This window comes from Leopardus geoffroyi, chromosome B1 (assembly GCF_018350155.1).
Source record: "Leopardus geoffroyi isolate Oge1 chromosome B1, O.geoffroyi_Oge1_pat1.0, whole genome shotgun sequence".
NCBI lineage: Eukaryota > Metazoa > Chordata > Mammalia > Carnivora > Felidae > Leopardus > Leopardus geoffroyi.
In genome coordinates, this window is record NC_059327.1 from 193,476,001 (window position 1) to 193,489,158 (window position 13,158).

General features: G+C 40.3%; 1 protein-coding gene across 3 annotated transcripts in view; it reads left to right on the forward strand.

Annotated features, from left to right (window-relative positions):
* The window catches only part of TAPT1 (transmembrane anterior posterior transformation 1), a 68,853-nt gene that overhangs the window by 34,224 nt on the left and 21,471 nt on the right, over nt 1-13,158 (forward strand). For all 3 annotated transcript variants that reach the window (XM_045474465.1, XM_045474466.1, XM_045474464.1), the window contains 5 exons: nt 4,235-4,397; nt 6,837-6,972; nt 8,274-8,371; nt 8,552-8,621; nt 9,873-9,953. In XM_045474465.1, coding sequence (XP_045330421.1) covers nt 4,235-4,397; nt 6,837-6,972; nt 8,274-8,371; nt 8,552-8,621; nt 9,873-9,953 — 548 coding nt within the window. The remainder of the gene's footprint in view (nt 1-4,234; nt 4,398-6,836; nt 6,973-8,273; nt 8,372-8,551; nt 8,622-9,872; nt 9,954-13,158) is intronic.

The following is a 13,158-nucleotide window of genomic DNA, read 5'->3' on the forward strand; positions in this document are numbered from 1 at the left end:
GTCCAACAGCTTCCTCCGCTTATTTATGTGTTCGTGTAGGATTTTTAGCATTTGCCAAATGAATTGCCAGTAACTACCACTTCACAGACATTTATAAGGGAGAACATGAACCTGAAAGTATTGTTTGAAAGCCCATTCCAAGTTGTTGATTGGCAAGGCTATGGATAAGCTGCTTTTGGAGTTGGAAATGCTTGTCAGATAGTCATCTAAAAATATCTTGATGGAGAAGGAAACCTATATTGGGACTGGTTCAAGTTCTTTTAATACTGTGAACTTATTTTGAGGTTAGGTCTTTGCTTACTCAGAGATGCTGTGATAGATAAAGATACCTTTTAAGATGCCACCTTAGAAATAATTTTAATTTTTGCAATTTTCCTTTTTTACTAACAGGGATATTTGAAAATAAGAGTCTGTTTCTTAGGAGGTCTGTTACTTTTATTCTTTATTTAAATGATACTCCTTCATTTTGAAAATCAAAGTTCTCTCTGGAGCAACCACTTATGATACTAGCAGTGGATATTTTCACCAGAGCAGAGAGCACACAGAAAGCAGTGGGTCCGGTGAAATATGGTCCTGTTTTTTTTTTCTTTTTAGAAATAACAAAAATGATGGATATATTTGCTGTTTAGCACAAAATTTTTCCAAATGAGATGTCAGGACAGTGATAAGTAATGTAGAATTAAATTATTATGCTGAAAGAGAAAGGGTACCATTTTGTTGATTTATAAGTTCTTTTAAAGAAAAGTCTAGAATGGTAAGAGAGACTACCATGGTAGTAGAGAACACGACTTCTGGAGCCAGACTGCCAAGGTTCAAATCCCTGCTCCTCCATTGCTTGACTAGTAACTGTCCAGCTGTGGGCACATTCTTGACTATACTTTGCCTCATTTGTAAGACTGAGATGGTGATAGTACCTTGCCCATAGGATTATTGTGAACACGGAAATGAGTATATTCCAAGTGCCTAGAACAGTGCCTGCTGCATAGTAACTGAACTGTCATATAAGGTGTTTCTACAACTTTTCTGTCGTTTTTACAACCTGGTTTAATCCTAGGCAAGATAAAGCTAAATTAAAGTTGTTTATGCTTAATTGTGAGTTATTATCATCTTTGTTCAAAATGTGTCATATTGTGTTATTTTGGGATATATTTTTCCCATGTTTGGTAGCTCTGATTCCTGACAATGACTTGTAATTAGTGATAGTATTCCTTCATAGATATACCAACACATTGGTCCTTTGTTGTAAATGTTTATGAAGACACATAATTGGGTGTGTGTGTGTGTGTGTGTGTGTGTGTGTGTGTGTGTAAAAGCCCTTTGTCTCTTAAATAAAATTACTTTGGCTGAGATCACTTAACTAAGTAGATGTCAATCTATTACCGAAAGCTCTAAGTATAGTTTTCTTAGTTTAATTAGTAATCAAAATCACCTTGGTAATTAATGCAAATTAATTAATACTGCCCCCCTTTTGGTATCTATCATTTTCTTTAATTCATAAAACATGACCTATAGTTTCTAAATACAGAGACCCACGGCTCTTGGCAATTTGTGATATTCAGCGTATGCAGAGCCGCACCTGCGCTTCTGGGGAAGCGTTGGGAAGTGAACTCCGTACCATTGCCGGTTTGTCCCCTGGCTGTCGCAGGGGAGGCAGTCACACATAGGCCACGTGTTCAAACTCTCCTCTTCTCATTGCTTGAATTAAAAATATGTTTAGTTCCACCTCTCGACAAATGTAATGCCTCTTCTGTTTTTAATCTTGTGGAAGTAGGGGCAGGGAATTGCCTTGATCATCGAATAGGCCTTGACAGAGATCTGTGTTCTGGGCTGGGTGCTTGGGAGATGGGCCGCGATGAGAAACAGCCAGACTCCACATGGGAGAGAGGAACGGCACTGGAGAAAAGAGTCAGGGGGAGAGGGAAATAATGATAGATCTTCATCAGCTTTGTCCTTGAAGCAATTTTGCCCAAAACTTCAGCTGCAAAGAATAATTTCCCTTGGCGTGTCAGTTTGTAGCGCTGGTCTCAAGACCTACGGTCTGACACAGGCAAATTCTGACCTGTCTCCCCAGTTAGACTCCCTGCTTCAGTTCGGTGTCTTCCCATCTACTTGGAAACCTTTGTAGACCTAGTTCTCCTAGAATTTGCCTCTTCTCAGGACTTTTGCAGTATCCCGTGTTCTATGAACAGATCGAATTCATATCTGGCTGAAAACCACGTGTGGTGTGCATTATAGGAAATAAGAATGAGGTCCTGTATCAGCTGCTCGTGGAGCTGATACCACAAACCTCATTTGTAAAATGATGTTTCGCTGTTTGTGTAAAACAGCGTTTCAGGTAACAGTTGGGAAGGCTTGCAGATTCCTTGCTGATCTCTGCAAGACTGTGAAAGAAAAGAGCCCCTGATCCGAGTGGGGACAGTGGTAGGGAAAAAGCCTCAGAATAGGTCAGCAGGCAACACCGAATATACGGAGACCTTAGAAGGTCGGGGCCAGCTGGAAAAGGAGCCGACCCCTTAGGCTGGTGCTAGAATGTTGTCACTGGGGCGGAAATGAAGAGATTCTGTAACTCCTGAAGAAAGTACTCAGGGCTTTTGTTGATGACACTGGGCAGAACAGCTGTGCGAACAGGAGGGGGAGCATTTCCTGTCATGAGGAATTCGCCTGCGGACACAGAGCCGCTTCCATTCCTGTCACGGGAATTTCATAGCCACTGAAAGAAATCTTAAATTTCCTCTTTTCTGTGTGTGTGTGTGTGTGCGTGTGTGTGTGTTTTCCCTTGTGATTTGTGAGATGATTCCATGCACAATTTAGGTTTAGCTCTTTATGCTGTGATCTCAGAAGTGTAGGGGAGGAAACTTTTTCTTTTTTCCTTTCTAGACTCTTTGGCTGATCCAATAATTAACCTGCCATAAAACAGACTAACAGGAGAAAAATTTGATTTCATATGTACAGGAGCTTATAAAAATATTTGAGACTCAAAGAAGTGACCAAGCAGGAAGCTTTTATGCCTTTAAGACAAAGAGTAAATTTATGAAGAACTAACAAGATCCAGGTGTTCGGGCTTGGGGTAGCAAGTTAATGAAGAAGTGACAAGGGTTGCTTATACAGCCTTCTCAGCACTGGATTTCTTATCTCTGGTGATCAGGATGCCTTCTACGTCACTCCGGGTGCAGGGAGGGTGCCATTCATGGGGGAATTTATCTCCTGCTTTCAAGGGGACAGAAGAGGTCAGAGTGTCCTTGTATCAGCTGTTTCTTCAGTCACTTTAATTCAAAATAATATGCCACATTGGCATACTTGGGGGTGGATTGCCTTGAACCCCATCTGAAGTAAACAATGATTCTGCCCATATTAATTAGTAAAACAATTTGCAACTTAGGTCAAGCGAGTAAGAAAAAGATACGAGGGGAGAATTCACAGAAGTGTAAATAACTTAAATATATAAAGAAATGCACTTTTCCATTGGGAAAAATCAATGGCCACTACGCTAGATGCCATTTTTCAGCAGTGGGATTGGCAGAGATCCAGAAGTTGATCTATCCCTGGATTGATGCACTTGGGCTACAGGCTTCCTCATAAGCCACTAGTGGATATGGAAATTGGTACAGCCATCAGAGAGGGCAGTTCTGCTGCTTCTGTCCAGGGAACATACCCTTCAAGTCCAATTTTAGGAGTTTATCCTGCAGATATACGTTAATGTATGAGACATGACATGTACATGGCGTCACGGTTTGTGGTTGCAGAAAACTGGACATTTGCCAGTGGTGTCCGGTATATTACAGCACATCCACCCAATGGACCATGACGCCATCATGGAAGTATGAACTCCTTGCAAAGAGACATGGAGAAGCCGCCTATGCTATAAATAAAAAGTGCCGAGGGCTACCGTTGTACCGCAGGGGCTGAGCCAGCGGGCCGCAGGGCTTTGAGGTGAAAGTCTTGTGTCAAAATCATGGAAATCCATTGCTTCAAAGTACTTTATCAGCAGATGCCCGCCCTCTGCGTTTGCTTGTTAAGAGGGCCCACTTCTAATAGTAATTCTGGTTTCACATCTTTATATTTTGTACTCGACAGAAAACTTCACACTGCTGAATAGTCAGTAGAATTTGTTAGTTCTTAAAATATCAACGTAATTCTCATTTTTATTTTTGTATGCCAGTGCATGTTCAGTAAGGATTATTTCGAGAACACATAAAATAAAACTCATGTTTTTATTACTTCTTATGCATTTCAGGGACAGACGTTTGCTTCAGCCTGCTCAGGTGTGTGACATCCTGAAGGGTGTCATTTTGGTAATCTGCTATTTCATGATGCACTACGTTGACTACTCCATGATGTATCACCTGATAAGGGGGCAGTCAGTCATCAAGCTGTACATCATCTACAATATGCTCGAGGTGAGTTAGGGCACCCACACGGTCGGTCTAGCTTTCCAGACCGTGACAGGCTTGGCTGATGCACAGACTTGGGGCCTTCTGATATGGAATACTTGCCCGCCGACTCTAGTATTAGGACTGTTGTTGGCCTTGATGTTTATAGAGTCACTTAGAGACCTTGTTAAAAATACAGATTCTGATTAAGTGGTTCTGGTCTGAGGCTGGAGAATCTCATCCTGGCGAGATGGTGCCCACTGCTGGTCCTGGGTCCCCAGGGCGTGTATTGTCCTCAGGTAGGAGAGAAGGGTGCCTGCTGCCTGGAGCTTAGTCAGAACCCCCATGAGAATATAAGTTGTCAGTTGTTAGGGAAATTTGTTTGCAAATTCATTGGAAACCCACGTATACTTTTCACTGGACCTTTAAAAATTATGGAAAAATGATAGGATTGTATGTGTTTGCTATAATAGATTTATATTTTAACGTGCTTTGGAAGTTTTTCATAGAGCAAGCAAACAGAAGTTTCCCAATTTCTCCAAGTACTTAATATTTTTAATACAATATATTTCACTTTAAAGCAGTCAACCTATGAAAGTCTGCTTTCATACAAAAATAAGCAGCTACACAAAGCAAAAAAAAAAAAAAAAAAAAAGGCTTTGCTTTAATAAATTCTTAAAATAGTAAGTAAGCTACCCTAGGTGATACAGTAAAACTTTTGAGATTCAAATGCATTTTCCTATACTACTTTTCAGGGACACAAGTAAAGTCTCCTTACCTTTTAAGTGAGCCAAGAAAGGACTTTCCCTACTGAGTTGGGCAGATGGAGTGGTGTGGGGACTGCCGGCCTGTCTGCTCTGAGACTGCATTGCTGTGGTGGAGGAGGGTTCTCCGTATCTTCACGGAAGCCATGGAACTCTGGCCGGTCCTGGTTACTCCTCAATTCATTGACCAACATGACTTAAAACCACACCCAGCTTCCTGATTCTAGGCTCGTTGCCTGTGCTCTCGTTTCGGCCCCACCAAGCAGGATGCAGATGGTGGGAGTGGGTTTTTGAGGCAGAGTAGCCTCCCCACTCTCCCCTCCCTCTCACATACAGAAAAGCCTGGGCTCATCTCCTTCCTTCTGCCGCGTGAGTGGTTCTTCCTGCCAGTAGCCTACTAGTTCCCTTCCCTGCCTTCCCTCATAGGGGATTGTAGGTGCCGAGGGCTTCTACCTACCCCGCAAACGTAATGCGCCCCCTAGTATACAAAGCCCTCTACGGGGAGGCCTTGGTACTATTATTCGCGAATAGGCCTTAAGGAAAAGAGTCCGTAAATTGCTGATCAGAACGGCTGAAACACATACTCACTTTGCAGACTACGGTTGACGACGTGGCTTCAGCACAGTGGACGGGAGTCCAGACTCTCATCTAGAGATAAACCGTCTCTGACCGAACCCTGCTTCTTCACTTACTGCCTTGCTGTCCTTAACTTGGCTGCAGGTTGTCGAGTGTCTGTAACTCTTACTGTCTCACCAGTGAACCGCGGGTGCTAGCGGAATTAGGAACGTTCAGTGAGGCAGTACGTAGGGCTTAGCACGGTGCCACACATGCATTGAGACTCCCCAAACGGTGGGTAGCTCTTATGTCTTCCTTTAGCAAATATTTAATCAACAATTTCTGCATGCCAGGCACTGCCTTTAGACTCTAAAAATCCAGAGGTGAGCAAAGCCTGTTCTCATGGAGCTTATATTCTGCAGGTGGAAAAAAGACCATAAGCAAGAAGATATTAGGAAATGATAAATACCATGGTGAAAAAGAACAGAGTGATGGGTTAGAGACTGTGGGAGCCCAAGGCTGATGATCTGGGTGTGGATGCACATGACAGCTGAAGCCTGAATGACCTATGCCCTCCTTTTTTTGTTTGTTTCTTTTGTTTCTAATTTCAGTGTGCTTCTAGTTACTTATCATACTATATTCATGGAGATCAGTCCCTGAAAATGTTTTTAGGAAGTAAATCTGCGTATTATATACTATGTAATTAATCCACAACAAATTACAGCTACCATTGTTTACAAATATTATATTTGTCAAATTATATATTTGTCCTAAAGGATTTAAGTTCAGACCCTGAATCCGAATTTAGAGAATTAAAACTGGAGGACCCATGATTTTCATGTGCCTCTCCCTTTTATCTTTGCCCCCATGTAAGACACTCCTTGTTATAAATCTAGATAATGAGTCTAAGTGTACAAGAATTTGAGCACTCACTGTATGTGAGAGAATAAAGAAACACCCCTGCATAAGTAAACAAAGATCTCTGTTCTTTTATAGCTTGCCTTCCAGCGGTATTTAAAAATCCCAACTCAGTTGGGATTGAGTTGCATCTGAGTTATAGTAACATACTTCGGTGGAATATTAAGAAACACGTTGCAGGGAAAAAAAAAAGAAAAGGAAACACCTTGCCAATAATTTTTCTCCTCAGGTAGCAGATCGTCTGTTTTCATCGTTTGGACAAGATATATTAGATGCTCTCTACTGGACAGCAACAGAGCCTAAAGAAAGAAAAAGAGCCCATATCGGAGTGATTCCTCACTTTTTCATGGCCGTTCTCTATGTCTGTATCCTTTAAACTTACTGGAAATTTCAAGTCAGTGCATATTGTACATCATTTTATTTGGTTAGCTGCTTCTCAGATTTAAAGGGGGAGGAGTGTGTATCCTGAAGATTAGTGTGAAATGTCTGCTTTCTTTTGATAAATTGGCTGTAGTAGTGACTATAAATTAAAGAGACTTGTGTATGCTTGCTCCCTTTAACTGGGAAAAAACAGCTCTCGTCTCAGTGTAACTGATTATATGGAAGAACTTGAGAATGAAGGGTTCATATTTGTACATACTTTATGTGATCTGTATAACTTTCATACCCACGCTGGAATTGTGTGGAAGTTATCTTTAAGCCTGTGAGTTCTTTGTTAAATCCTAGGGCTTAAAATGTATACGGCTCATCTAGAGGTAGAATTTGAAATTGGTTGAGAGGAATTTTGGAGGTTTTATCTCCTCTGTTCCCCACACCCCATCTTAAAGCTTTTCTTTTGAGGAGCAAAGGCTTTACTAGATAAACTTTGTGTGCACGTGTGTGTTTACCCATACGTACATTTGCACACACTCGTGAGTAGCTGCACTTCAGTTCCACGTGGGGTCAGGGCTCCTTCATGGGAGGTGTACTGTCTCTGAAAGAGTGAAACTTGAAAGGATTGGATTAACACTTGGAAAATGTAGGGACTAAGTGGGAAGATTTCTGTAGCATAAAAGTTTGTTCCAAGTATAGGAAGTAAAACAGCTACTCTTTTCATGTGAACGAACTAGTCCAAGTGTAATACAAATATCATGCCTGCAACTTGTGGATGTTTTCAAAAATGACATGTAAAGAATCTTCATTATTAGACATTTCTTATTATCTTACGGTCCCCATCCCCTGCAGAACTAGAGGTGAGTTGCTTCCAGACTTTTTACTTTGTGTGCTTTTCTGTTTAGAAGGCAAATTAGCTAAGTCTCTTTTCTCAGTATTTATCATAATTTATTCCATATATTTAACAAACTGTTTTCAAGGCCTGTTTGCCAGGCCTTGTGCCAAATACCAGAAATCCAGAAAGAACCAGACAACCATCTTCCAGGACTCAACGGTCCAAGTGAATGGATGCGCAGAGGCTCATTTCTGCTTTCGTTTCACATGGGTCCCGTACGTCTTACCTGTCAAATTCGTATCACCTATAGCTAATAAGAAAACAAAGCATGAACGCAAGACTGGATTTAGAAAGCATAACCATACCCCCCTCCCACATTGTTCACTTTCAAAACTGTATAGTTGTATCTATTGATATGACGTGAAAACGGGCTTTTTCCTTGATGTCACTTCCCACTAGTTTTGCATGCAATTCTCATCATGGTTCAAGCGACCACTCTCAACGTGGCTTTTAACTCACACAACAAGTCACTGCTCACCATCATGATGTCTAATAATGTAAGTATGAGGTTTCATTTTACATTTTTGAGGTCATACGGCACTTTAGTGGTAATATTCTGGGTGGGACAAAGTTATTTTTTTTTCATGTTATCTACTCTCCAGGAAGTTTTATATGTAGCATGTCCATTTTTTCATCTATTATCATGATAAAAGTCATGTTTTTGTTTACTATTGCAGTTTGTTGAAATTAAAGGAAGTGTTTTCAAGAAGTTTGAAAAGAACAATCTTTTTCAAATGTCTAATAGCGGTACGTACTCTTGGCTTCTACAGGCAGCTGTATGCAGTATTGTTTCGCAATTCATTCTGAAACTGGGGTGTCACATTGCCTCCAGGTTACGGTTTCCTATACTTAAGCTCTGCTTTCTCTTACTCCCTCAACATCTGCACCGAGTTTTCTATTCTCTAGGTTATTGTAATCTCAAGATATTTAACATGGTAAAGGGTAAAGAATGGCATAGCACCTTACAATACTTTCAGAGTTTCCTCTTCATCCAGAAATTTCTTTGTAACAGATGATATTCCCTTTTATAGATGTGGAAACTAACACAGAAAGTAATTTGACTTCCCCAAGGTCACCCACACGGACGCTAAGAGCAGAGTTACGACGTAACTCTCAGATTGTCTCTCTGTTCTCAGCTTTTTCAGTTATGCCTTACTGCCTCCATACTACCTTGAGAAGCCTGAAGGCACAACATCTATCCCTGGAATTATCTTTCATAGTTATGAAAATCAAAGGAGCATAGTGGCTTGGATATCAAAGTATAGCCCAGGGAACCCTGGAGGGGTATTCCTGAGACCCTGGAAGAGAGTTCACAAGTCAAGACTGTCTCATCAAAATATGAGTATGTGATTTATCTCTCACCACATTGACATTTTCACTGTGGTAAAAAATGGAGTTGAAAAAGCCCTAAGGAGATGCCACTGCACACACCCCAGAGTGGCTGCTCCTGTGGTGTGACGGTGCCGAATGTCAGCAGGACATGGAGTGACGGGCATTCTCAGGATTTGGTAGTGTGAGTGGAAGACGTTACAATTGCTCTGCAAAAACTTCTGGCAGTTTCTGATACATTGAAGTATTTGCCTGTCGTGCAACTCAGCAGTGAGAACACATTTTCACAAAAGACTTGTACCAGAAATATGGCGGCTTTATTCATAGCAGCCAGAGACTGGAAACAACCCAAATGTCCATCAGCAAGAAAGCAGATAAACAAATGGTAGTTGAGCCATTCTGTGAAACCTTCCTCAGGTATTAAAAAGAAAAAAAACACTGGTCTGTTCAACCATATACAAAACTGGAATTTCCATACTAGAATTAAGTCAGTGAAATATGTAAATGCCTTACCAATGTAGCATCATCCTATGTATAAAATAGTGTATTTATTTTGCAGACATTTGTACATAATAATACTTTGATCACATTCCAACTAAAAGAAAATTATACATGCGCTGTATTACTATTATTTATATGCAGTGCCGTATTTATGTTAATTTTTTTCAGATATTAAGGAACGATTCACGAATTATGTGCTTTTGCTAATTGTGTGTCTAAGAAACATGGAGCAGTTTTCTTGGAATCCAGGTATGTAACTCGACGAATATAGTGCCTTCGAATTTTACTCTTGAACCAAAAATCATTCTTTTGCATGAAATAAGATGAATATTGCAGAGAGCTTCAAAAACATCAGCCGTTCAACTCCTCGGGTATTGAAAATACCTGTTTCAGTAGGAGGGATTGAGTATGTTCTCTGAGGTGTGCCAGGATGCCACGTCACGGGAAGCAGTCTTCGGCCGGCATTCCCTGTGAATCTCACGGCGTCTCTAGAGCGGTGGACTCGGTGGTGAGCAGACCCTGCTGGGCGGACCCTGCTGGGCACTGCAGCCTCTTTGTTTATTTATTTAACGTGCTGGCGTTATCTAAACATAGCTCTTTTCCATTTACAGCGTTCACCAGAAAAACTTTTGTTCTTTATTAACATTTGTCTCTTACTCATTCACTGCCTATTAATCGGCATTTCGAATAAGGATAAATTGAAGAAGTATAATGTAAGGCAGTAAATTTGGTTACTTATACACCTTAAATCAGGGTTAACAGGAAGTTTTGAAAATTCTATGAATTTTGGGGATACCTGTGTATCTCGGTCAGTTGAGCATCCGACTCTTGATTTCGGCTCAGGTCATAATCCCAGGGTTGTGGATGGAGACTCATGTCAGGCTCTGCACTGGGTGTGGAGCCTGCCGAAATTCTCACTCTCAGCGGGGAGTGGATAGAAGCCAGAGACAAAGGAGTGGTGCGCGATTGCTGATCAGGGAGAACAGACTTTCGATACTAGAGACTGGGTAGCTGGGTGACGCCATTTTCACCCCATCTGCACATGCGCATACACACCTACAAGTGCCACGACATCCACCTCAGTAGGCTAAGCAGCGCCATCTACAGTGCCGTTACACTAAGCCCCACCCAACTGAGCCACCCTTGCTCTTCAGGAACACCATTAGTCTCTCCACCTGCTTAGTTTATGGACTATAAAGTGATTCAGAGTTTGACTTCTAGGGGAAAATGTTGTAATTTCAGTCGTATTGCAGTCTGTTCACTAGTATTCAATTTACTTTTTTTCTTTTTTGTTGCTTCTTGAATACAGAGAGAGAAAAAATTTATTTTCAAGTTTTTAAAATATTTTTCTTTAATTTTTTCTATATTTTTTATTATACATTTTTCAAATTCTATTTTACTTCCATCGTTTCATTTTATTCTGTTTCACTGTATGCATTTTTCAAATTTTCAAACGTTTTCCTTTTTTCTTTTTTTTTTTTTTTTGTTACCTTTTTTCTTTAATCTATCAAGCTGTTTTCAACAACCAGACCAAAACACACGTAGGATCTAGCATCATTTATTTGATTTTTTGTGTGTGTTGTTTTTAATTTTTTTATTTTAATTTTTTTTACCTTCTTAATTCCTTTTCTTTCTCCAAAATGACAAAATGAAGGAATTCACCCTGAAAGAAATAGCAGGAAGAAACGACCACCAGGGACTTAATCAACACAGATATAAGCAAGATGTCTGAACCAGAATTTAGAATCACGATAATAAGAATACTAGCTGGGGTTGAAAATAGATAAGAATCCCTTTCTGAGGAGATAAAAGAAGTAAAACCTAGTCAGGATGAAATAAAAAATGTTGTAATGAGCTGCAATCTTGAATGGATGCCATGGCGGCAAGGATGGATGAAGCAGAGCAGAGACTCAGCAATATAGAGGACAAATTTATGGAGAAAAATGAAGCAGAAAAAAAGAGGGAGACTAAGGCAAAAGAGCACAATTTAAGAATTAGAGAAATCAGTGACTCATTAAAAAGGAACAACATCAGAATCATACGGGTCCCAGAAGAGGAAGAGAGAGCAATAGGGGCAGAACGGTTTTGTGAGCAAATCATAGCGGAAAACTTTCCTAACCTGGGGAAAGACACAGACATCAAAACTCAGGAAGCACAGAGGACTCCCATTAGATTCAACAAAAACTGACCATCAATAAGGCATACCATAGTCAAATTCACAAAATACTCAGGCAGGGAGCGAATCATGAAAGCAGCAAGGGAAAAAAAGTCCTTGTCATACGAGGGAAGACAGATCAGGTTTGCAGCAGACCTAGCCACAGAAACTTGGCAGGCCAGAAAGGAGTGGCAGGGTATATTCAATGTGCTGAATCAGAAAAATCGGCCAAGAATTCTTTATCCAGCAAGGCTGTCTTTCAAAATAGAAGGAGAGATAAAAAGTTTCCCAGACAAACAAAAATTAAAGGAGTTTGTGACCACTGAACCGCCCTACCAGAAATTTTAAGGGGGACTCTCTGAGAGGAGAAGAGACGAAAAAAAGAGAGAAAGAAAGAAAAAAGACCAAAAGCAACAAAGACTAGAAAGGACCAATGAACTCTACCAGAAACTCCGTTCTACAGGCAACATTATGGCAGTAAATTCATATCTTTCAGTACTCACTCTAAACGTCAGTAGACTAAATTTTCCAATCAAAAGACATAGGGTAACAGAATGGATAAGAAAACAAGATCTATCAATAGGCTGTTTACAAGAGACCCACTTTAGACCTAAATACACCTTCAGATTGAAAATAAGGGGATGGAGAGCCATCATGCTAATGGTCAACAAAAGAAAGCCAGAGTAGCCATAGTTATATGAGACAATCCAGACTTTAAAATAAAGACTGTATCAAGAGATGAAGGGCATTATATCATAACTAAGAGGTCTATCCACCAAGAAGACCTAACAATTGTAAGCATTTATGCTTCAAATGTGAGAGCACCCAAATATATAAATCAAGTAATCACAAACATAAAGAAACTCATCGATAGTAATACCATAATAGTAGGGGACTTCAACACCCCACTCACAGTAATGGACAGATCATCTGAAAAGAAAATCAACAAGGAATCAATGGCTTTGAATGACACACTGGACCAGATGGACTTAACAAGATATATTGAGAACATTTCATCCTAAAGCAGCAGAGTTCACATTCTTCTCCAGTGCACTTGGAACATTCTCCAGAATAGGTCACATTCTGGGGCACAAATCAGCCTTCAACAAGTACAAAAAGATCAAGATCATACCGTGCATAGTTTTAGACCACAATGCTATGAAACTCGAAATTAACCACAAGAAAAAATTTGGAAAGATAACAAATATTTGTAGACTAAAAAACATCCTACTGAAGAATGAATGGGCTAACCAAGAAGTTAAAGAGGAAATTGAAAAGTACATGGACGCCAATGAAAAT